Raw genomic sequence first — 22125 nt, 5'->3', positions numbered from 1 at the left:
AATAAAGTAACCAGAGATGAAAGATAGTTACAATAATAGCTATAAATCAATGATGAGAGACATGGAAAAGGACTCAAAGAAAAGGATGGATATCTGATGTTCATGATTTATAAGAATCAGTATTATTAAAGATGTCTGTATTACCTCCCAAATTATTTGCACTTTTAGTATGATCTCTTCCAAAATACAAAGCTACAGTAATTAAAACAGCATGCTATTGTTACAAAAGATTTGTAAACCAATGGGAAAAAGTAGAGATGCTAGAAATAAACCCACACATCTACAGCCAACTAAAATCCTTGACAAAATTGCTAAGAACATGATTGGAAAATCAACAGTATTTTCAATAAACGGTACTAGAAAAATGAGATGTCTATCTCTAAAAGAATGAAACTAGACCTCTGTTTCTAAACATATACAAAAAAATCAACATAAAATTGGGCCCGGCGGCATGGCCTAGCAGCTAAGGTCCTCACCTTGAACACGCCTGGATCCCATATGGGCGCCGGTTCTAGTCCCGGCAGCTCCACTTCCCATCCAGCTCCCTGCCTGTGGCCTGGGAAAGTAGTTGAGGACAGCTCAGGGCCTTGGGACCCTGCACCCATGTGGGATACCCAGAAGAGGTTCCTGGATCCTGGCTTCGGATCGGCATAGTATCGGCCGTTGCGCTCACTTGGGGAGTGAATCATTGGAAAGAGGATCTTCCTCTCTGTCTGTCCTCCTCTCTGTATTTCTGACTTTCCAATAAAAATAAATAAATCTTTTTTTAAAAATCAACATAAAATAGATTTTTAAAAAGAGCTAATTGTAAGATCTGAAACTGTGAAACACCTAAAAGGGAACACAAGGTAAATGATTCAGGACACTGAAATGGGCAAGAGTTTTTTGGATTAGACCCTAAAAACAGAGTATTTACTCTGGAATTTCATCAAACCAGAAAGCTCTGCACAGCAAAGGAAGCAGTCAACAAAGTGACAAGACAATCCCACATTGGAGTGCTTTGTTTGAGTCTCAGCTCTACTGTTTTTATTTTTTTTAATTGTTTATTTCACTTGAAAGAATTACAGAGAGATGGAGGGGAGAGAGAGAATTTTCCATTTGCCAGCTTACTTCCCAAATGATCGCAAGGGCCAGAGCTGAGCCGATCTGAAGCCAGGAGCCAGAAGATTCTTCTGAGTCTCCCACATGGGTATAGACGCCCAAGGCTCTGTGCCATCCTTTGCTGCTTTTCCAGTCCACAAGCAGGGAACTGGATGGGAAGTGGAGCAGCAGAGACAGGAACCATCACCTATACAGGGAGTAGACATCACAAGCAATTGCTTTACCAGCTACATCACAAAACCAGTTCCCCAACCAGCATCTTAATTACCCTTTGTTTTCTTTCATCCATAAACATCTGTAGTTAAGCCTCAGTTTTTAAGATATATTTGTTTGAAAGAAGGAGAGGAGAGAGGGATTGATCTTTCATCAGCTGGTTCATCCCCCAAACGACCACAGTGGTAGGGCAATAGCCTGGAACTCCATCCGGATCTCCCATGTAGGTGAGTAGGGACCCAGCACTTGTCTACCTTCTGTTGCTAATGTACATTAGCAGGAATCAACCTCTCTTGTGTGGGTTATTTTTGCAGGGAATAAAGTTCTGGATTGACAGCGTTTTTTCTTAGCACAGGAAATGTTTTGTTCTATTCCCTGGTCTCTTTCGTGTCTGAGGAGAAACAATTTAAATCTTTCATTGTTCCCTTGTAAATAATGGTTTTTCCCTTCTGTTTTCAAGCATATTTCTCTTCCTGTGGTTTTTAGCAGTTTTATTATGATGTATGTGAATTAGGTTTCATTGGGTTTATCCCCATTAACATTGTCTAAGCTTCTTGAATATGTAAGTTTGTCTTTTCAGCCAATATTTCCATTCCATACTGTTTCCCCTTTCCTTCAGGTACTAAAATGACACAGACCTTACATCATTAAGTGTTAACCTTTAAATCTCCAAGTCTCTGTTCATTTGTTTCAATATTTGTTCAAACTGTATTATTGATCCTTTTTTCAGTTTCACTGATCAACACATCTCCATTTTACTACTATATCCATCCAATGAATGTTTGGGCTCTTTTATTTGTTTGGTTTTTGTTTTTTCTATTTTTTAATTATAAAATTTCTAGTAAGTTATCTTTATGTATCCTATTTCTTTGAAAACATTCTGCCTTTAAATTCAACAAAGTTTGCTGTTCTTCAAAAAGTACTTCTAGTAATTGTTTTAAAGTGTTGTCAGATAATTCTTTGTCATCTTAGTGTTGGGGTCTACTGATTGTAGACTGTCTTTTCCCATGAGATTTGGGATTTGTCCCTGTTCTTCATATATTGAGTAACTTTCGATCATATCCTAAGCCATTTGAATATCAGAGACTGCTGAGGTTTTTTTGTTTTGTTTTGTTTTTAAGCATTGGATTAATCTGTTTAGGTTGAGGGTACACATTCTGATCAACCTTTCCTAGTTGTGGTTTTGATTTTAGTTCCATTTTCAAAACCTTTCAGTGTTACTCAGATCTGTTGCATATGTGCTTCTTAGTGGCCAGTCTAAACCGTTCTCATTATTTCTAGTCTTTTCAAAGTGGACTTACACATGCACAGCTGGAGCTCAGTTCTGTTGTTCATAAACTTTGTAAGATCCTTTCTAAAGCTCCTCCTTCTCTTCATAATCTCCCCAGTAGTAGTTTTCCATAAAGCCGGGGTAAGGTATCCCTCTCAGCATACTCATCCTGAGTGAAGCAGTGCGAGAAACAGTGAGATAAAAAGCTGCTCTAATGAGATAGGCAGCTCCGCTCTGTGGGGAAACTCCCACCACTGCTGAGCTGCGGAAGTGCCTGGAGCTGGAAGGAGAAAGAGGAGAGGAGAGGGAGTGAAAGAGAAAGGGGAGGAGGGGTGCAGAGATGAAGGGGGAAAAGGGAGGCAGAAGAGAGAGAGGCTGGAAGTTCCTCCTTATAAAAGGGACATTCCTTTGCTCTCTGTATTTACCCTGGTGTCAATTTATGGATTTAAGGCTGATTGTGTCCAAACCAAGGTATTCTGGAGAAAGAATATGCCTTATTTAATATCTTCAGATAGCTCTATATGTAGTCTTTCAAGATTTTAGAGTTGCTTGGGCCCAGTGTGATAGCTCAGTGACTAAAGTCCTCACCTTGAACATGCCTGGATCCTATATGGCAACCAGTTCTAAACCTAGTGGCCCTGCTTCCCATCCAGCTCCCTGATTGTGGCCTGGGAAAGCAGTTGAGGACAGCCCAAAGCCTTGGGACCCTGCACCTGCATGGGAGACCCAGAAGAGGCTCCTGGCTTCAGATTGACTCAGCTCCAGCCATTGCCACCACTTGGGGAGTGAACCATTAGATGGAAGATCTTCCTCTCTGTTTCTCCTCTGTATATCCGCCTTTCCAATAAAAATAAATCTTTTTTTAAAAAAAAGATTTTAGAGTTGCTTTCACAAGTAGCTGCAACAGCCAGGGCTGAGCAAGTCCAAAGCCAGGAGTTTCTTCTAGGTCTCCCATGCCGGTGAAAGGTCTCAAGGTTTTGAGCCATCCTTTACTGCCTTTCCAGGCCACAAGCAAGGAGCTGGATGGGAAGTGGAGCAGCTGAAAAACCAAATAGTGTCCGGGCACATGCAAGGCAAGGATTTAGTCACTGAGCCATCATATTGGGCCCTTTCTCTTTTCAAAAGACTTATTTATTTTTATTGGAAAGGTAAATTTACAGGGAAAAGGAGAGAGAGATCTTCTATCCACTGGTTCTCTCTCCAGATGGCTGCAACATCTTGAGCCAATCTGAAGCCAAGAGCCAAGCTCTCCCATGTGGGTGCAGGATCCCAAGGCCTTTCTCTTTTTAAATTTTTCTTCACAACACTTGTCACTCATTGACATTTTTTGGGTTGTTGTTCATTTATTGATTTTCTCTCCTCATAGAACATAAATAAGAACAGAGACTTTATTTAGAAACTGAGTACTCCCAATCTGAAAATCCCAGATCTGAAAATGTAAATGTCAATACTGTGTCAAAAGTGGTACATTCCACACTTGCTCTCACAACAGATCACAGTCAAAATGTAGGGATAAGTGTCCTGACATGGTAGCTAAGCTGCTGCTGCTAGAGATAGTCGCATCATAGTATCTGTACTAGAATCTGCTTCCACTTCTGATCCAATTTCCTATTCATGCACCCCTGGGAGGCAACAGATGATGGCTCAAACACTTGGATCCCTGTCACTTACGTGGGGGGACCACGATTGATTTCCAGGCTCATTGTTTTGGCCTGGCCCAGTCCCAGCTGTTGTGGTCATTTGGAGAGTGAATCAGCAAATGCAAGATTCATGTGTATTTGTGTGTGTGTGCGTGTGTGTGTGTGTGTGTGTGTTTGTGTGTGTGTCACTCTTTCAAACAAAAAATAAAATGCAAGCACACTAAAAATGTGGTATGAATTTGCCTTTGGGCTATATATTTAAAATATATATGATACTGGGCCTGGCACAGTAGCTCAGTGGCTAAAGTCCTCACCTTGTATACGCTAGGATCTCATAGGGGTGACAGTTCTAATTCCAGTGGCCCTGCTTTCCATCTGGCTTCCTGCTTGTGGCCTGGGAAAACAGTTGAGGACAGCCGAAAGCCTTGGGACTCTGCATCCGCATGGGAAACCTGGAATAGGCTCCTGGCTCCTGGCTTTGGCTCGGCCCAGCTCCGGCTGTTGCAGCTGCTTGGGGAATGAATCATCGGACGGAAAGTCTTTCTGTTTCTCCTCTTCTATATATTTGACTTTGCAATAAAAATAAATAAATCTTAAAAAAATATATATGATACACTACTACTTATCTTCTTAGCCTTCCATTCCCCTCCCTTCTCTTCCACCTCCTCCCCACATTGTCTCTTTTCTTGTGTGTTTATAACAACATACGGAATACATTCTGCCTCTTTTAAGTTTTAGGACTCATGACTCTTTTTGAGAAAAATAATTAAAAAAAAGGATATATATTAAACATAGGTGAATTTTGTGTTTAGATTCTGGTTCAATATCTAAGATAACTATGTGTATGCAAGCACTCTTATTCCAGTATCTGAAAAAATCCAAATCACCTTGGTCTGAAGCATTTCCGATCAGATCAACCTGCATGTTAACTGTGTCCAACTTTCTCTGAAGAAATAAAGGAATCATAATAAACCTGAATTTTGCTTTTCAGAGATTTATGATCTAAGACACACTGGGGAAATATTATTTACATATACATACAGATATGTATGCAATGTATAAAAGAAGTACATATTAAAGTCTTTTTATCATGAGGCAAATGTAGAAAAGAATAAAGATTTCTGAACAGCATCTTTAAAGCTGATACCCTGACAAACTACTCATTACAGTGATTATTATAGTCTTTCAGCCCATTTTGTCATAAACGTTCTTAAATGGGCACTGGACATTTATATCATTTGGAAGCCAAAAGATTGTCATAAAGTTGCTTAGGCATCATGAATTGGAACCCGAGGAGGTATGTACTATTTAAACATCATTAATGACAAATGACATGGAGCGTGTAGCTTCCTGTATCCATCCTCCCTAGGGGATTTCTGCCACTGAACTAGGCCAGGGCAGCCTTTCCCTGGGCAACTGTGGGCTTGGTCAGATCCTGTTTCCGTGTTTCCCTTTCCTTGCCCTTGGTTGCTGTAGCTGCACTCCGGAGCATGAAGCATGCTCACATCCATACATGCCTGCTGCTACTTTCCAAATGTATGAAGATGCCAATGTGATTGAAAAAAACAAAAAGGATTCATGTATTCATGTAACATCACGCTGGTATAGTACTTTACTATTTTGCTTTTTTTCGACAAAAGACTCAAAAGTGGGCCCACGGTTTATTTTTGCAAATTGATCTGCAGGCTCAGAAGTAAGTGGGCATCACTAAGTGGGTATCACAGACTAAGCACATTCAAACACATTTTAATTGGTTAGATTCTGTGAGTCGCATTTCGGCTCCGGCACACCGCATTAATTGATGTTGGAGTGTTTGCAGTTTGGCAGTTTCCGGTTTTACGACCACAAGTGGCTAATTTTATGCACGATGAATATGACCAAGTTACTAAAGATAGTCTAGATTCCGTTGATTCAAAGCTCTTGGGGATCTCTACAGCAAAGGAAAGGGAAGGGAAGAGATAAACTAGGTTTCTAGGAGAGATGGGTTTCACCGAGAACGCACATTTGAGGTTGGAGAAACAGCTAAATCCCATCTGGGAGGCCCGATGATCCATCCGTGGAGGTGCAAGACGAGATGGACTGAACCCTCGCCGGGAAGGGCTTCTCTAAACAGCACGGTGAGGCTTTCCTCAGCAGGCACCGAGGAGCCACTGTAGGTTCTCAACAGGTGAGCGACCTGACCGGATTGGCCACCTAGTGATCAACGCTGTAATTTCCCCGGCGCCCCCTTCCAGACAGTCCGCCCGCAGGCCGGTTCCCAGTTAGCTGGTGGCGGGGTTCCCACCGCCCAGGACGCCGTCGGGGTTTGCCCTGGTCCGAGCAGCCGCCGCCGCCGGGCGTTGCACCTGGGCCCGGCAGGCCGCCGATTGGACGACTCGGGGCGACCCCGCTGTATCGCGAGACGAGATTGGCAGCGCAGGGCTGCATGTGCCCTGGCGCTGGCTTTGTACGCGGAGCCGCCTGCCGGTCCTTTAACAATGGGCGAAGCGGTCTCCCCGGCGGTGGGCCCGAGCTGAGGCCGGCGCTTCGCGGCCGACTGTCCGCAGCATGAGCGGGGCCGGCGTCCCCCGCACGCTGGCGGGGCTGGGGCTGTGAAGGCCGCGGTTCCGGGTAAGGGAGCTGCAGTGGAGCCGGGCAGGCCTGGCTGGGCGCGGGGCACCGATCCCTCCGGGGCGAGGCGTGGAGCCCGGCCGGCCCGGTCTTTTGTTCGCCTCTGCGGGCTGGGCGTGCTCCCGGGGAGGAGTGAGCGCCGGCCTGTCCACTGCGAGAATCCCGCGGTCGGCGGCCTTCGGGCTCCTCTGTGGGAAGCGCTTCCCCTCAGGCGGGGCCGAGGCTTGGTGTCAAGTCTCACCGCTCCTCAGGGTCGGCGGGAGAGTTCGAACCCAGAACTCCTGGAGCCCGACGCCAGGCCTTTCCCTCCCGCTTTTCGCGAACTTGCACCTAGGTCGGCACATGGGTAGAGTAGGACCGTGATTGACCTCATTCTGTCCGGCTCCTGGTGGGCCGCTTCCCCGGCAGAAACCAGCTCTTCCCGGGCGAGGCGTTGGGGAGTTGGTTTGGATCGGGCAGGGTTTCAGACGAGCCCGAGGAAGACGGACGAGCACCCCGGGTGGCCTGAGGTCCACCCCTCGGGGAGGGCGCACCCGGGGTCGCAGGGGAAGGAGCTGGCAGTGACCGCGTCTGGGCTGTGTCTTCCAGACCGAACTAATCGCGTCTGGCCGGGCGCGTCGCCGGGTCCCATGGAGCTGGAGGGGCAGTGGTGGCGAGGACAGCTGGCTGCGGATATTCACCAAGCGCTTCGGTACAAGGTAAACCCACCGCCAGTTTATCGTGAGTCTTGGCTTCCTGGAAAGAACCGAACGGGTTCTTAGTCATTACTTTTCCAGATCCGACAGGACGAGTTTTCGTTTTTGCTCAAGGCTAATTAACTTCTGGGCTCTCTCCCAGGGATGTATCAGAAGAACCTGCAACTGAAATGAGGATGGGGGTGGGGTGTGGTGGTTGCGAGAAGGAAGGTGATGTTCTTGATTCCAGACAGGAGGTGGGTTGGATCTTGTGTTTGAAGAGCTGTATACACTCAATGTTGCCGTTGTATGCAGCTACAGGCTAAGTCGTGTTTGAACATAACCAGGTTCCCCGGCCTCTATGAACTGGCCGTGAGAGTTTGCACAGGTTACTTTCTTTTTCTCAATTTCCGAACAGGAATAGTAGTAACAGCATACACTCTGGGGGTGACGATGAAATTTTTTTTTTTAAGTTAGCACTGGATATGAGCTCTGAAGAGTGAGAACCAAGTGATAACTGTTCTGTTACCCTCAAGAGGTTACTTCTATTCTGAAAGCCCTAAGGCAGCAGGAGTTCACTGCTCTGCGCTCCTAGAATCAAAGGCTGTGTGTTGTTATTCTTGCAGGAACTATTTTATCCTGTGCGGTACAAGACAGGTTAATGGGAGAGCTCTTTTTTTTTTTTTTGATGACAAGGAAGACCAGATCCAAAATCAACTCTAGCTTAACTCACTTTGACCTTGGAAAGAGAGAACCATTCGTTAAGTGCAGAAAATTGAGAAAGAAGCAAAGCAGCTGACCTATAAAGAGGGTTAAGATCCTGGGTTGATAAGAAACTTGTAGCTTCAGATTCTGATAAGATTAAGTAGATTAGGAAATGTGACTTGCCACAACTGTACCCTTTTTGACTTCAGATTTCTAACTGCTGTTCATTTCCGGTATTCAGTTTCTTGGACACCCCGACTAAATTTCAGCCCCCTGAGAATACAATATTTTTGTTACACGAAAGTCCCGTTGGCTCATCTCCTGCATCCCCCCACATGCTGAAATGCCTAGGACCAAAAGTCTCAGATTTCAGAGTTTTTAGGATGCTAGATGATTTGCATAGACTTTCCCCATGGAGCAACCCTAACAGCAAAATCCAAAATGCTCCAAAATCTAGCTAGCACCAATGAGCCAAAAAGTTTTAGATTTGGGGTTTTGGGTTTGGGATCTCAACCTGTGTTGGGAAATCAGTGTTAAATCTTTGCATTTTGAGGATATGTCTGCAGATGTCAGACTAAACATTGTTCCCCTTGATTTAGGAGCTGAAATTGCCCTCTTACAAAGGCCAGTCGCCTCAGCTGAGTCTCAGGCGGTATTTTGCTGACTTGATTGCCATTGTAAGCAATCGCTTCACACTCTGCCCTTCTGCTCGACACCTTGCCGTCTATCTGCTGGACCTGTTTATGGATCGCTATGACATCTCCATTCAGCAGCTGCATCTAGTGGCTCTTTCCTGTCTGCTTCTGGCAAGTAAGTATGAACATGATTGACATGGCTGGAGTTTCGCATTAGTTATATATTAGTGCAAATTTATGTAGAGCTCTGTGATGTACCACCAAATTTCATTCATTCTAGTTTACTATTTGTAAGGTTATGTTGAAAGTGCTCCTTGGCACAATACTTTTTTTAAGTTTTGTTTATGTGAAAAGCAGTTTTACAGGGAGTTGGGTTGGGCAAAAAGAGATCTTCCATTCACTGGTTCACCACCTAGATGGCTGTTAGGCCAGGGCTGGACCAAAGTTAGGAGCTATGTACTGCTGCTGGGTCTCCCAAGTGGATGCAGAGACCAAGCATCTGGGCCATCTTTTACTGCTTTCCCAGGCCATAAGCAGGGAACTGGATTGGAAGAGGAGCAGGGAGGGCTTGAACTGGAGCCCTATTACACCCCAGCACTACAAACAAGAGCTTTACCCACTATGCCATAGTGCCAGCCCCAGCACGTTAATTCTTAACCAGATATTAAAGATGAGAAAGTGACTATGGAGTCTTAGAAACCTGTTCCTAAGCCCCACATCTGAACGATTCTGATAAAAATGCCCTGGTCAACACAGACTTGTTCAGTTAGAATCTACATAATAGGGCCCAAGAAATCTTTTAATTTTTGTTACAAGTCCCACAGATGATTATGATGAGTTAGTTTAATAAACAGTTTGTGTGAAAGTGCTGCAGATTTATGAACACCTGCTTATGCAATGACGGACTGTTAGAGGGCTTTCAAGATAGAGACCCTGACACAGCCAGATTTGTCACCCAAGCAGAATATACCACTGGACTTTTTAAGATTTATTTATTTTCATTGTAAATTCAGATAAACAGAGAGGACAGAAGAAGTTCCATCCGATGGCTTACTCCCCAAGTGACCAGCTGGAGCTGAGCCATCCGAAGCCAGAGTCAGGATCTCTTCCAGGTCTCCCACGTGGGTACAGGATCCCAAGGCTTTGGGCCGTCTTCGACTGCTTTCCCAAGCCACAGGCAGGCAGCTGGATGGGAAGTGGAGCTGCTGGAATTAGAACCAGAGCCCATATGGGATCCTGGAGTGTGCAAGGCAAGGACTTCAGCTGCTAGGTCACCGCGACAGGCCCAAAAATTGAGTATTTCTTCTTTCAGTAATGTGAAAAGATTAGTACTGAAGTTGAGTCAATAAATTTAGTTTTCATGTTATCTACAGCATTATGATAGAAATTTAGCCCTATTTTAAAGTAGCATACAGGCATATTAACCTTTACCTTTTTTTTTTTTTGAAGATTTATTTATTTATTGGAAAGTCAGATATACAGAGAGGAGGAGAGACAGAGAGGAAGATCTTCTGTCCGATGATTCACTCCCCAAGTGAGCGCTACGGCCGATGCTATGCGGGTCTGAAGCCAGGAGCCAGGAACCTCTTCCAAGTATCCCACACGGGTGCAGGGTCCCAAAGCTTTGGGCCGTCCTTCACTGCTTTCCCAGGCCACAGGCAGGGAGCTGGATGGGAAGTGGAGCTGCTGGGATTAGAACTGGCGCCCATATGGGATCCTGGCACATTGAAGGCGAGGACTTTAGCCACTAGGCCACGCCACTGGGCCCTAACCTTTACCTATTAACCACCTGGGGAGGATTTAGGAATCCAATAAGGATGTTATCTAAGTGACATTTTCCTCATATCCCCATCTAGAAAACTTTTGTGTTTTGTTCGCAAATAAGCCTAAAACTGAATGTAGTCATATCATTTCTGGTATTAGTTTTCTTTGGATTCTGTTTCTTTTAGTCTTCCTTTGATCCATGACATCTACTTACTTTGTCTCCCTGAATCTTTTTTTATAAGTCATTTCAGATCACCTGTAGAACCAGACTACATGTAAACTACCTCATCCAACCCCTATTTCTGTGTACCTTGAGCTGAATTATTACACTACCACCTGATTCTTGAATACCTACATTTCCTTGGGATAGAGGTTGGATGATGTGAATGGAAAGATGGTTAGGTCCAGATGAAAGGTTCTAAATGCAACATTAAGCAGCTTCTAACTTAAAACAGACAGTGGGAAGCCATCAATGTGGCTGTGTTTTATTTACCTTACCCGCAGTCTGGCTTTGGGTGGGGTAGGGGCAGGAAATCCAAATAAAATAGTTAATTGCTAAGATCCAAACCCATTGCCTGCACATTGGCAAAATCTTTAAAGTTTCATGCTTACAAGTAATAATCATATATGCAGTATTGTGGGTGAGATCATTAGCTTTTAAGTGCTTTAGGCTTTAATATTTGTGTAAGATTGAAAGAACCCATTCTTGACAGGCGAGATGTGTGAGACTCCATAAATGAAATGGCTTTTTTTCTTCTAAGGAATGTTAGCTAATTATAGGTCCAATTTAGAGAGTGACATGAGCAATTAGACACATAAATTAGGTTATTTCAGAAACTCGGTATCGTTAGTGGAAGATCCTTACCTGCTACAGCTGTTACTGTCAGTGCTAGGTTCTGCCTGCACAATGCCTACAGCTCTTAACAGTGGCATATGAACCAAGGGGGAGGTGCCTCTAGGAACTGTAAAGTAATGAATAATGAATAGTCATTTCATAGATTGACTAAGATTTATGACCAACGTTTACTTACCACTACCTCCTAAATGAAACAGGGCTACTTAACCAGATATTCATCAGTTACCATCAATGTTTATTGAGAGTTGTCTGCCATGTGGTGCCAAGTTCCTACAGTTTTCACAGTTTTGAAAAAGACTATTTGATTTGTGTGTCATCTCAGATTAACTGGAATAGTTTTCAATTGTTCTGGCTCAGATGTGTATATTTCCATTTATTTATGGTCATGCTCAGTTTATTTTAAGTAGTTTAATCTGTACAGATTAAGTGGTTTAACTTGTAATATGTGGTAATTTTTGGTACACTTTCCAGATTTTAGAATCTGTGTTTGCTGTGGTTTAAATATAAACTTTATCATCTAGTACTGAGGGGGCTAGCTGCCACCTCCCTTTGTTACCCACTAACCCTTTCTCCCTGAGAATTGCTTCTGCCTTCTGTCTCTTCCACTGGAGTGAGCACGTGTGTGAGATAGCCTCCACAGTCTCAGCTGAGTCAGGTCGGCAGCAAACAAGTTTGAGGTCAGGGATCTTGGCAGCAGTCTCTCCACTCCATCTCTAACTCAAAGAAGGAGCACAGGGTGCTTATCAATTGCTAGCCTGCTTTCAGTGTGTGCTGTTTTAATCTCTAGAATCAATTCTAGTGTTGCTGACATTCTTATACTCTACATTTGGATACCAAATGGCAGCTCTCCAATTACCTTGTGAACATAGCTGTCATAAGTGTTACTCAGGTAATACTTCTCAGACGTAAACTGCTCTGGTATAGGTGTCCAGTTACATAAAGGGAAAAGACAGGCTACAGATGAGAACTGGATGCCTGATGGTTTCCAGTTTTGGAAGAGGCAAGGGGACTGCAGGAACTTTGGCCGAAGATAAAAAAGTTTGTAAGTTCCATGTAATGTTTTTTATCCAGTCGTTGAGTTTTGTACATTTAAAGACAGTAAGAAAAGGCCTACAGAAGATCTCTGATTAGAGTGGCATGTGCTATTTCAGAATAATGACTATAGTAATGAATTTCCTGTATTTATATTTTTAACAGAATAAACTTAACCCTCGAGCCTCAATAGAAATATAAGCACTTAAAAAGTTGTGAGGATTAAGTGGGGCAAAGTCTTCAAAAACACATCAGAGGGGCCAATGTTGTGGCACACAGGTTAAGCTACTGCTTGTGATGCTGGCATCCCAAGTGAGCACTGGTTCTAGTCAAACTGCTCCACTCCTGATGCAGTGCCCTGCTACTGCACCTGGGAAAACAATGGAACATGAACCAAGTACCTGGGCTCCTGCCATCCATATGGAAAACTTAGATGAGTTCCCAGTTCCTGGCTTCAGCTTGGCCCAGCCCCAGCTCTTACAGCCATTGGGAAGTAAACCAGCAGATAGAAGAGAGTTTGTGCTTTTTCTTTCTTTTCCCCTCTCCTTCCCTCCCTCCCTCTCTCTCTCCTATTGTCCCTCAGGCTTCTAGGCTATTCTAAAATGGATTCTGATTTGTCCTGGGAAACTGTTGTGTTCCAACTCTTTCACATGTATACCCTGGTTTCTGTTGGCTGCTGTGACTAGCATTAAATTTATGAAGAGTATGGAAGCATTCTTGAAAATGAAGCTCATCATACTGGGTTAGCAAACCTTTTTACTTTTTCCCCTAATAGTTGAACAATTGTGTCTCACAGTTGGCTTGATATGTACGTCAGTTTTTGATGAGCTTAGTTTAATTTTTGTATGAATCACTCCTTGGAGATTTATAAGGATTCTTGGTGTCTGTTAAGGATGATGACTTCCCCACTTAATAACAGTAGAACAGAATATGGATTGGCAGAACTCACACTGATATCTGATCAATGCTTCCCTCAGAACAGAAACCTTTTCTAGCACACATTTACCATAATTTCCATGGCTGATAGGGGAACATACTATAAGCCTAGTGCATTGTTTTCTGTGGCCCCTAATTCTATTTTCTGGGAAGGAGATATAAATTTCCTGTGCCCTTATTTCCTGTTTGGAGCCTTTATCAATATAATCACATGCTTCCTGGTATTTCCTTTCCACTGAAGGACTGATCTTTGTGGTCTGTGCATGGTGTTGTGGATAAGTAGGTTGAAAATACACACACATAGCATGCAGCACAAGAACAAGATAGCTGAGTATGCAGGTACTCATTGACATTATCATACTGTTTGAAATCCTTTCGTATTCATGTGTCTTAAGTATTGATTTCCTTATACATAATTAAGAATTCCAAAAAACGTAGAACTTGAGTTAAAATCGCAAGTATAGTTATTTGTGCAGCATGAGGTTTCTAACTTTGCAAATAAGGTGCAAAGTCTTAGACATTTGTAATAGCCAAATCCTTATATATATATCTTATATATAAAGTCTCATAGATATATAACAATACTGAAGTCAATTTTGGTAGTTCTGTTATAGCTTGGGTCAGTACTTTGGTCTAGAAGGAGATTTGGAAATTTGACCATAAATATTCCTTTTGGTTTCCATTTTTTCATTTCACTCAATTTTCTTTGTTTTAAGAGCTTCATTTGCCACCCTTGCCACCTGAACTGTGAAATTTATCCTATATAGCTTTATTTTCATTGTTGAAATTTTCAAGGAGAGAATAGGAAACATTCTTAATCTTTGGGTTCTGTTATATTAATTTCTTCAAAAGAATGTCAAGCATGATACAAGCAAACTCATTAATTTTTATAATACCCCTTTGAAGTATACTGCCAGTATTACTGCTCCTATACAAATGGCAGGGTGCTCTGAAAATACTGATGATTCATCCAGCGGGATTAAACTAAATTTCCAAGTCATTTTTACAAAGAATTTCACTTAATTATACCAGGAACAGTAGATTCATCTCCTATACTTTATTCAACAGTGGTGCTACATTACTGTGTTACAGTAGACCACTGTAATGCATTTTTGCTTTGACAAAATGTATTAAGTTCACCGTTATGTGATGTGAATTATGAAAGATTATCTAGATTTTTGAAAGTCTGAATTACATATAATTGTGTGTCAGCTCCTGTCTGTAGCCAAATTTACCACATGGTTGAGATCTGAAGTTTAAAATCTCTCTGAGAAGAAGAGCTGCTTTCTGCTTCTTTAGGCTTAGTTTCTTCTTAGGACATGAGTGCAGAATCTCTTGGCATCAAAGACACTGTCTCTCAGCCCCAGGGCAGGTTAACGTGGTCAAGCTCCTACTGGCTCAAACCCTGCCATTCCTACACTGATCATCTAGGCTCAGTGATCCTGGCTGCTCCCGTGGGTTACAGCAGCTTTAACATGTGGCACCAACTCATCCCTCCCAAAAAAGAAGCCTTGTGTTTCTTTAGTAATAGTCTAACAATAATTTTGAACAACTAGGAATGTAAACATATTTTGTGTGAAATTTATAATTATAATAGGATTGAATTGAATCTTAATGTAAAATGGGACATAATACTAGGAATTAGAAGGCTTTACCTGTAATTTCCCTTCTGTGGACCACCACTCAACAAAAACCCAAAGAAAACTTGAAAACAACTCTGCTTCTATTACTGACATTTGGAAAATCACAATAATGTTGCATTAAGTATCCCCCTTTTTTCTTTCCTTCTTTTTTGTTAACAGTCTTAACTAGATTTTTACTTTAAATTCAAAAAAGGAGGAACAGGGCCCGGCGCGGTGGTGCAAGTGGTTAAGTCCTCGCCTTGCACGCCCGGGATCCCATATGGGCGCCGGTTCTAATCCCGGCAGCCCCGCTTCCCTTCCAGCTCCCTGCCTGTGGCCCCGGAAAGCAGTCGAGGACGGCCCAAGGCTTTGGGACCCTGCACCCGTGTGGGAGACCCGGAAGAGGCTCCTGGCTTCGGATCGGCATAGTATCGGCCCGTTGCGCTCACTTGGGGAGTGAATCATCGGACGGAAGATCTTCCTCTCTGTCTCTCCTCTCTGTATATCCGCCTTTCCAATAAAAAATAATAAAAATAAATCTTTAAAAAAAAAAAAGGAGGAACAGAATTTTTTGTGAAATGATAACATTTGCATTAGATAGTCACTCCATTTTTACCTCACAGTCTGTTTCTGAAATTGGCATTGTACTGAAAATATGCCACATGACACTTAAAAGCACAGAACTACATTTTAGCCCAGATATACATATGACATTAAATTCTTTAAACTGGCCTTCTCCAAAATTTTTCTTCCCCCACTCCCCTGCTAAAAGAAATCTCCTGAAAACATTAAGCTAGTGAGATTTGAAGTTCATCACTCCCCGCCCCCCACCATGGCATATTTCTGTCATACAGTAAGACACATACCAGATGTCCAGGTGTTCTGGGCTGAACATTTAGCCATTGCTTGGGATACCCACATCCCCTGTTGGGGTGGCTAGGTTTAAGTCTTGATTCTGTTCTCCCTTATGGCTTCTTGCTGATACACAGCCTGGGAGGCAGTGCTCAAGTAGGTTCCCTGTCTCCCTCCTGGGACACCCAGATTGAGTTTCTAGTTATAAGTTTTGGCCTGAAGCAGCATTAGCTATGGTGGGCATTTGAAACGTGAACCAATGGATCTTTCTCTCTGCCTCATTAATTAGAAATGCTAAGTGTTTATATGCTCCAAGCCTATTTATTGGGGGGGGGGGGGAGTGGAATACAGAGGCACTGAGAAAAAAAAAACATCAGTATGAGAACCGTGACGAGTTCTGGCACAACTGTATCTGCATGAGGTTGGGAATAGAAGATCTTTAGATCAAAATGCTAGAAGACTGCATATCTCATTTAATTGGTTCATTCTATAATGACTACTTGTCTGTTTCTCCCTTGTCCACTTTTCTTACAAGGTAAATTTGAAGAAAAAGAAGATAGTGTGCCTAAGCTGGAACAGCTCAACAGCCTGGGTTGTATGACAAACATGAATCTAGTGTTAACAAAACAAAACTTGCTACATATGGAACTATTACTCTTAGAAACCTTTCAGTGGAACCTCTGCCTTCCAACAGCTGCTCATTTCATCGAGTATTACCTTTCTGAAGCAGTACATGAAACAGATCTTCATGATGGCTGGCCAATGATTTGCTTAGAAAAAACTAAACTTTACATGGCCAAATATGCGGATTACTTCCTAGAAGTGTCTTTGCAAGGTGAGATGCTGTGAATGCCAGTAAGTGACTTGTGCACCTATGACTTGTATATTCTGTTGCTTAGGTTCATTTTTGGTGTCTCCACAGATTATGCCTTTCTAAATTATGCACCTTCTTTAGTAGCTGCTGCCTGTGTGGCTTCTTCAAGGATTATACTTCGTCTTTCTCCAACATGGCCTACAAGACTACATCGTCTCACTGCCTACTCTTGGGATTTCTTAGTGCAGTGTATTGAGCGGCTATTGATGTAAGCCTTTCTAATATGGTGTTTTTCATTTCTCATTTAGATGTTTGTTTCTTCATGTATACGGTACCTTAAAAATGCCCTCTCAGAGGCACAGAGTTCTTAGGGTATTTGCTCCTGGCTGCTTCTTGCTGCCAGGAACATCCCCTGCAACAGGCAGTACTCGGTGGGATGGATGCTTCTTGGGGTTGTTAGTTAGCTAGAAGTTATCATTGCTACTGTGATGCTAGGTGCCTGCTAAGGAAAGGAACTGCTCTTGTAACTCCATAATTCAGATTAATGCGGGCAGTTTTTGTCCCCCATTTCCATATCTTTGATTTTAACAGCTGCCAGGATGTTATCAAAGCCACACTTACATTCCGCCCCCCGCCCCAAGACAGAAAGAGCCCTCAAAGCTATCAAAAAGTTCACCCACAGGAAATATTCTTAGAGGGTTCCAGGTGAGGTCTTACTCTTGCTGGGGTTATGGTGTCTGACTGCTACCTAAGTAGTGCTGGTAATTTACAGAATCAGATATTGATGAGTTAGGGTGGGATTTTCTTGGAAATTCTTCACAAATAACATTTCAATACTTTCTCTTCATATTTCAGTGCTCATGATAATGATGTGAAAGAAGCGAACAAACAGAGAGGACAGGCAGGACCTCAGTCAGCACAGCTAAGTGTGTTCCAGACAGCCTCCCAGACTACACGGCCAGGTCACTTTCAGCAACCCCAGTATCTCCAACAGACCTCACTGCAATATCGCCATCCTGTATCAGAACAACCAAGCTGTCAGCAGATTGTGTCTACAACACATACTTCATCTTACACGTTACAGACGTGTCCTGCTGGCTTCCAAACTAGTGTTCAAGGCCTTGGACATGTGCAGACTGGTGTTGGGATGTCACTGGCAATACCAGTAGAAGTTAAGCCTTGTCTGACTGTATCTTACAATCGGAGTTACCAGATAAATGAACATTACCCTTGTATTACGCCATGCTTTGAGAGGTGATTATATGCAGTTAGGAACTGACCCAGACTGTTTTGTGACTTGAAGCTCTAGGGGAAGTTTTTTGTAAACCTCTGTTCACAAGCCAAGGGATCCCAGTGACACCAGAACTCTTCAGGTACCAGCACCAATGAATATCCCTCTCAGTGCACACTGAATCCTGGGAGGATGGAGCAAATCCTGCCACAGTTTAACAGTGTGTCAAATCCTGTTACAACAAGTCCCTGAGTGACAGAAACGGTCAAGCCCTGGCTGATGGTCCAGATGTTTCAAAAACATTCAACAGAAAATTTGGTCAGATTCTAATTTGTTGTTTTGAGATTTTTGACCTGTGGCAGGCTCTGGGCCTAATGTTGGTTTATATGTCGAAGACTGATGTTTATCTGTGGACTTGCCAAACAGCCTTTTATGAAGGAAAGTTACAGTATTAATTTTTGAAAAGATCTTTTTTATTATTCTATAATTTTGAGTTTTGATTTTGACCTACAGATGAATTTTTGACTAAGTTTAAACTCATGAATTGTTATGCTGTGTCAACCTGTGCGGTAAAAGAAAAAAAAAAATTAGATGATTCTTTATAACATCCTATGTGCTAAAATTAAGAGTGGAATATATCTCTTAAGATCATGGTCATAATTTTTTGGATTTTTTTTTTCCCCTAAGCAATCAACCTCAAATCTTAAAACACATTTAACTCAGGGAATTTGTACTACTTGCAAACACTTAACTGTAATGCAACATGCTTTGGAAATGTTACAGTATGAATGAACTACCTTTATAATAGATTACTATTAAGATGTATTTTCAAATGAGAACATAATATTGTGGCACAGAATGGATGAAGTGGCATTTTCTACAATTGATAATACAGACATTGGTTTTGCGTTTCTAGGTGCAATTAATGACTTTCACTCAGATTTGATATCATTCGAAAGCAAATGTTTTGCAAGGCAATGCCTAACTGTAAAAGGCCTAACCAGTACTAGAATAAAGCAGCATAGGTTCATATCAAAGTGCAGTGTGGCCAAGGTAGTTCTCAGGTGTGCCACAGCAGCACTTTTTATGTGAAATACAGGTTCCTTTGAATACAGCCTTTGAATCCACCTACTCATTCTGAGTAGGCAGGGGTACTGATTACTAAATCTTAGTAGCTGCTCTCACTGGATTATCCCACAGTTGCCCTGGGACGTCTCACTGTACCAGTAATGAGTGAGAACAGCAATGCTTTACAATTTTCCTGTAAAGCATCTGGGGAATAAACTGTAAAAGAAGATCATTGTAATGGCTGGTAAACTGTATACACTGAGCTCTTATCTGGGATGAGAGATTTGGTGGAGGGAAGCTTTCTGGTTTAAACATTAGTAAGGTGTGTTTGTTAAAGATAGCACTTGATTAGAAGGGAATTTGCATGGCAGGGAGTGACTGCCACAAGATGCATTTAAGATGTGGGTATGCAGCAGGAGTCTCAGTAAGTCTTGGTTAGGTAGGAAAGGGGCTTACTGTATTGATGGACTGACACACATGGCTCCAGTGGGTGGATGTGGGTGAGTGGCTTCTGCCAGCGTGAATTCTTTGAGTAATCTTTTGTAAAACAAAATAACTTAGAGTATATGAGGCATGATGTTCGATGTACTGGTAGATAAAATTTAAGAAAAAAACCACTCAGGTAAGACACTCATGGCAGTTTTCAGGCATGGAAATTGTTTTCTGAAAGAATCATCACTTTTACTCTTTAAAGGAGGGCTGCTAATTGGATTTTGGTAGTTCTTACATTAAGAAAACTTGAATTATTTATGAAAAATGGGCTCAAAGGAGAATATATCTGTAACATTCACATTCAGAACCCAGTAACCTGGAGTCCGGATTTTCAGTGTTTTAACTACCTCAATAATATTATGAATGTAAGATACTAGGATAGTGATCCTATCTTGAAACAACAACCAGTGCCTGTGGTAATTTAATGTCTTGTCAAATGCTTTTATTGATTGGTTTATATGTCATTCTTGTTATAGAATATGCCTTTTTAAAAAGTTTATTAACAATTTCCCAATTTATATTTAAAAACTAAAGAACACTGGATTAATATTTTGGGGAGGGGGTAGAATAAAAGAATTGATTACTCTGGCTGCATACCCGCAGTGGGGTGGAGTGTTTGGACAACCAAAACTATTTTTAAAACATTAAGTTTCAGTATAAATACAGCTCACAACTGCTAGCTTTGGGGGGTGGGGGGAGATGTTGTGTAGTTTTTTTAATTTATTGGGCTGTTTTGTTTTTGTTTCGAGATTACTGGACCATCATTAAGTGTACTGTGAAGAGATTATATGTATGAAGGGCTTTACCAAAGTCCATTAAATAAACACTACTTAAGTACAGACTGCAAACCAAAATGTTACCTGTGTTATTGCATACATGAATTTCAAATAGTACATATGGTGCTAAGGTCTACACAAATGGAATTAGATGAGTGCTATGCACTTAATTTTAAAATAAAATTAGTTTTCAGTAAAATGGTTTTGGTGTTTTTGTTTTCAATATAGATTTGTAATTTGCAGCTTCATTCATTTTAAGTCAGACACAGAAACATGGATGTATTTCCTAACTATTTGGATGTAGACTGTTAATGGTGGGAAACATCTGTCCATATGGAAGACTGAAGTTCACAAAAGTATACCAGACACAACTGATGCCTTCCAAGCATAAAATGAGTGTAACTGTGGGACCTAATTTAGTAAGCAGCAAAGCGGGCCTCAGGAAATCAGAAGTCTGATTTCTAAGATAGAAGGGACACAAAATGATCAAGACTATGGGAAGGAACAGGGTCAATAGTAAGTGATAATGACTAAATCACGGAAGTATAAAGATACTCTGCTACATACTTCAATTTAGCAGATGGAATTGGGTTTTTTTGGTTTTTTTTTTTTTTTTTTTTTTTTTGGAATCTGGGAGGGAAGAGCTTCAGCTGGGCGGAATGTTTTGTCCCATCACTAGGGGCGACAATGCCAGCTGCCATGATCCAGCTGAAGCTTTTCCCTCCTGTCCTCAGCTGAAGGTGCAAAGCCTAAAATCCTCTAGTTTCCTAGAGGGATCAGGCATTATTGGCACAGTGGTTTAACCTGCTACCTGCAATTCCAGCATCCTAAATTGATGCTGGCTGGAATTGAATCCAGCTTGCTGCTGATGTGCCTGGGAAAACAATGGAAGATGACCCAAGTGTGCTTGGCCCCCATCCATGTGGAAGAGCCTGAAGGGCTTCAGGGCTCCTGGCTTCAGCCTGTCCCCACCCTGGCAGGCTGCAGTGACCATTTTAGGAGGCAATTGGTGAATGGAAGAATCCAACTGCCTTTCAAACAAATAAATACATAATGAATCTTAAAAACAGTATAATCAACAAACTAAGTTGAAAGCAAGCAGAAGGAAAAAATAAGATTTTTTTTCAAAAATTTATTTAAGATTTACTTATTTATTGGCAGATTTACAGAGAGAAGGAGATATAAAGATCTGTCTGCTGGTTCACTTTCAAGTGACCACAATGACTGGAGTGGAGTAGATTAGAAGCCAGGAACCTCCTCCAGATCTCCCACGTGGGTGCAGGGTCCCAAGGTTTTGGGCCACCCTCTACTGCTTTTCAGGACATAAGCAGGGAGCTGGGTGGGAAGTTGAACAGCCAGGACACTAATTGGCACCCCATATTGGATCCCCGCTTATGCAAGGCAGGGATTTAGCCTCTAGGTACCGTGCTGTTAATGTTAGTGCCACAGAAACTAGGAAGTTTAAGATGGGGTAGAAGTCATCCCCTCTGGTTACAACCATGTCTGTGGATTACTTCCGTTCCATTTCTCGTCTAAGAGGCCTTGGGTGATAGAAACTTTCTCAAAACACTCTGGTTTTGACATTCTGGCCTATATTCACTGATTAAGTGCAAAAAGCTTTGACCATTGATTCTGCCCTTGCCATAGCATGACACCCTCTCATATTTAGAAAGACAGATGTTTCACCTTCTAATCAATCTCCACATGAAAATCTCACTAGTTCCTTCAGTGACTTCCCACAAATGGCCATTTCTGGGTCTATCACAGCTTGTGCCCAAGCTTAGGTTTATCAATACTCTTAATTCAGATGTTTACAAGATTTTCCAGATACAAT

At 42.2% G+C, this 22125-nt stretch overlaps 1 protein-coding gene across 3 annotated transcripts; it reads left to right on the top strand.

Moving 5' to 3' along the window:
* Positions 1–6688: 6688 nt before the first annotated feature.
* On the top strand, positions 6689–20482 carry CCNJ (cyclin J). Of its 3 annotated transcripts, XM_040992405.1 has the most exons (6): positions 6689–6834; positions 7423–7532; positions 8813–9023; positions 16446–16745; positions 16833–16992; positions 17580–20482. In XM_040992405.1, exons 2-6 carry the CDS (start codon positions 7464–7466, stop codon positions 17980–17982), a joined length of 1143 nt encoding a protein of 380 aa, XP_040848339.1. In that variant the 5' UTR covers positions 6689–6834; positions 7423–7463; the 3' UTR covers positions 17983–20482. The 3 variants fall into 3 exon arrangements, with proteins under 3 accessions (XP_040848339.1, XP_040848341.1, XP_040848340.1); XM_040992407.1 differs by lacking the exon at positions 6689–6834 and having other exon boundaries at positions 7181–7532; positions 16869–16992; XM_040992406.1 differs by lacking the exon at positions 6689–6834 and having other exon boundaries at positions 7181–7532; positions 16866–16992.
* Positions 20483–22125: the final 1643 nt, after the last annotated feature.

The sequence above is a fragment of the Ochotona curzoniae genome, unplaced genomic scaffold (assembly GCF_017591425.1).
Source record: "Ochotona curzoniae isolate NIBS_2020 unplaced genomic scaffold, NIBS_Ocur_1.0 contig_66, whole genome shotgun sequence".
NCBI lineage: Eukaryota > Metazoa > Chordata > Mammalia > Lagomorpha > Ochotonidae > Ochotona > Ochotona curzoniae.
Note: the sequence above shows the minus strand (reverse complement) of the source record. Positions and strands in the feature narration are given on the sequence as shown.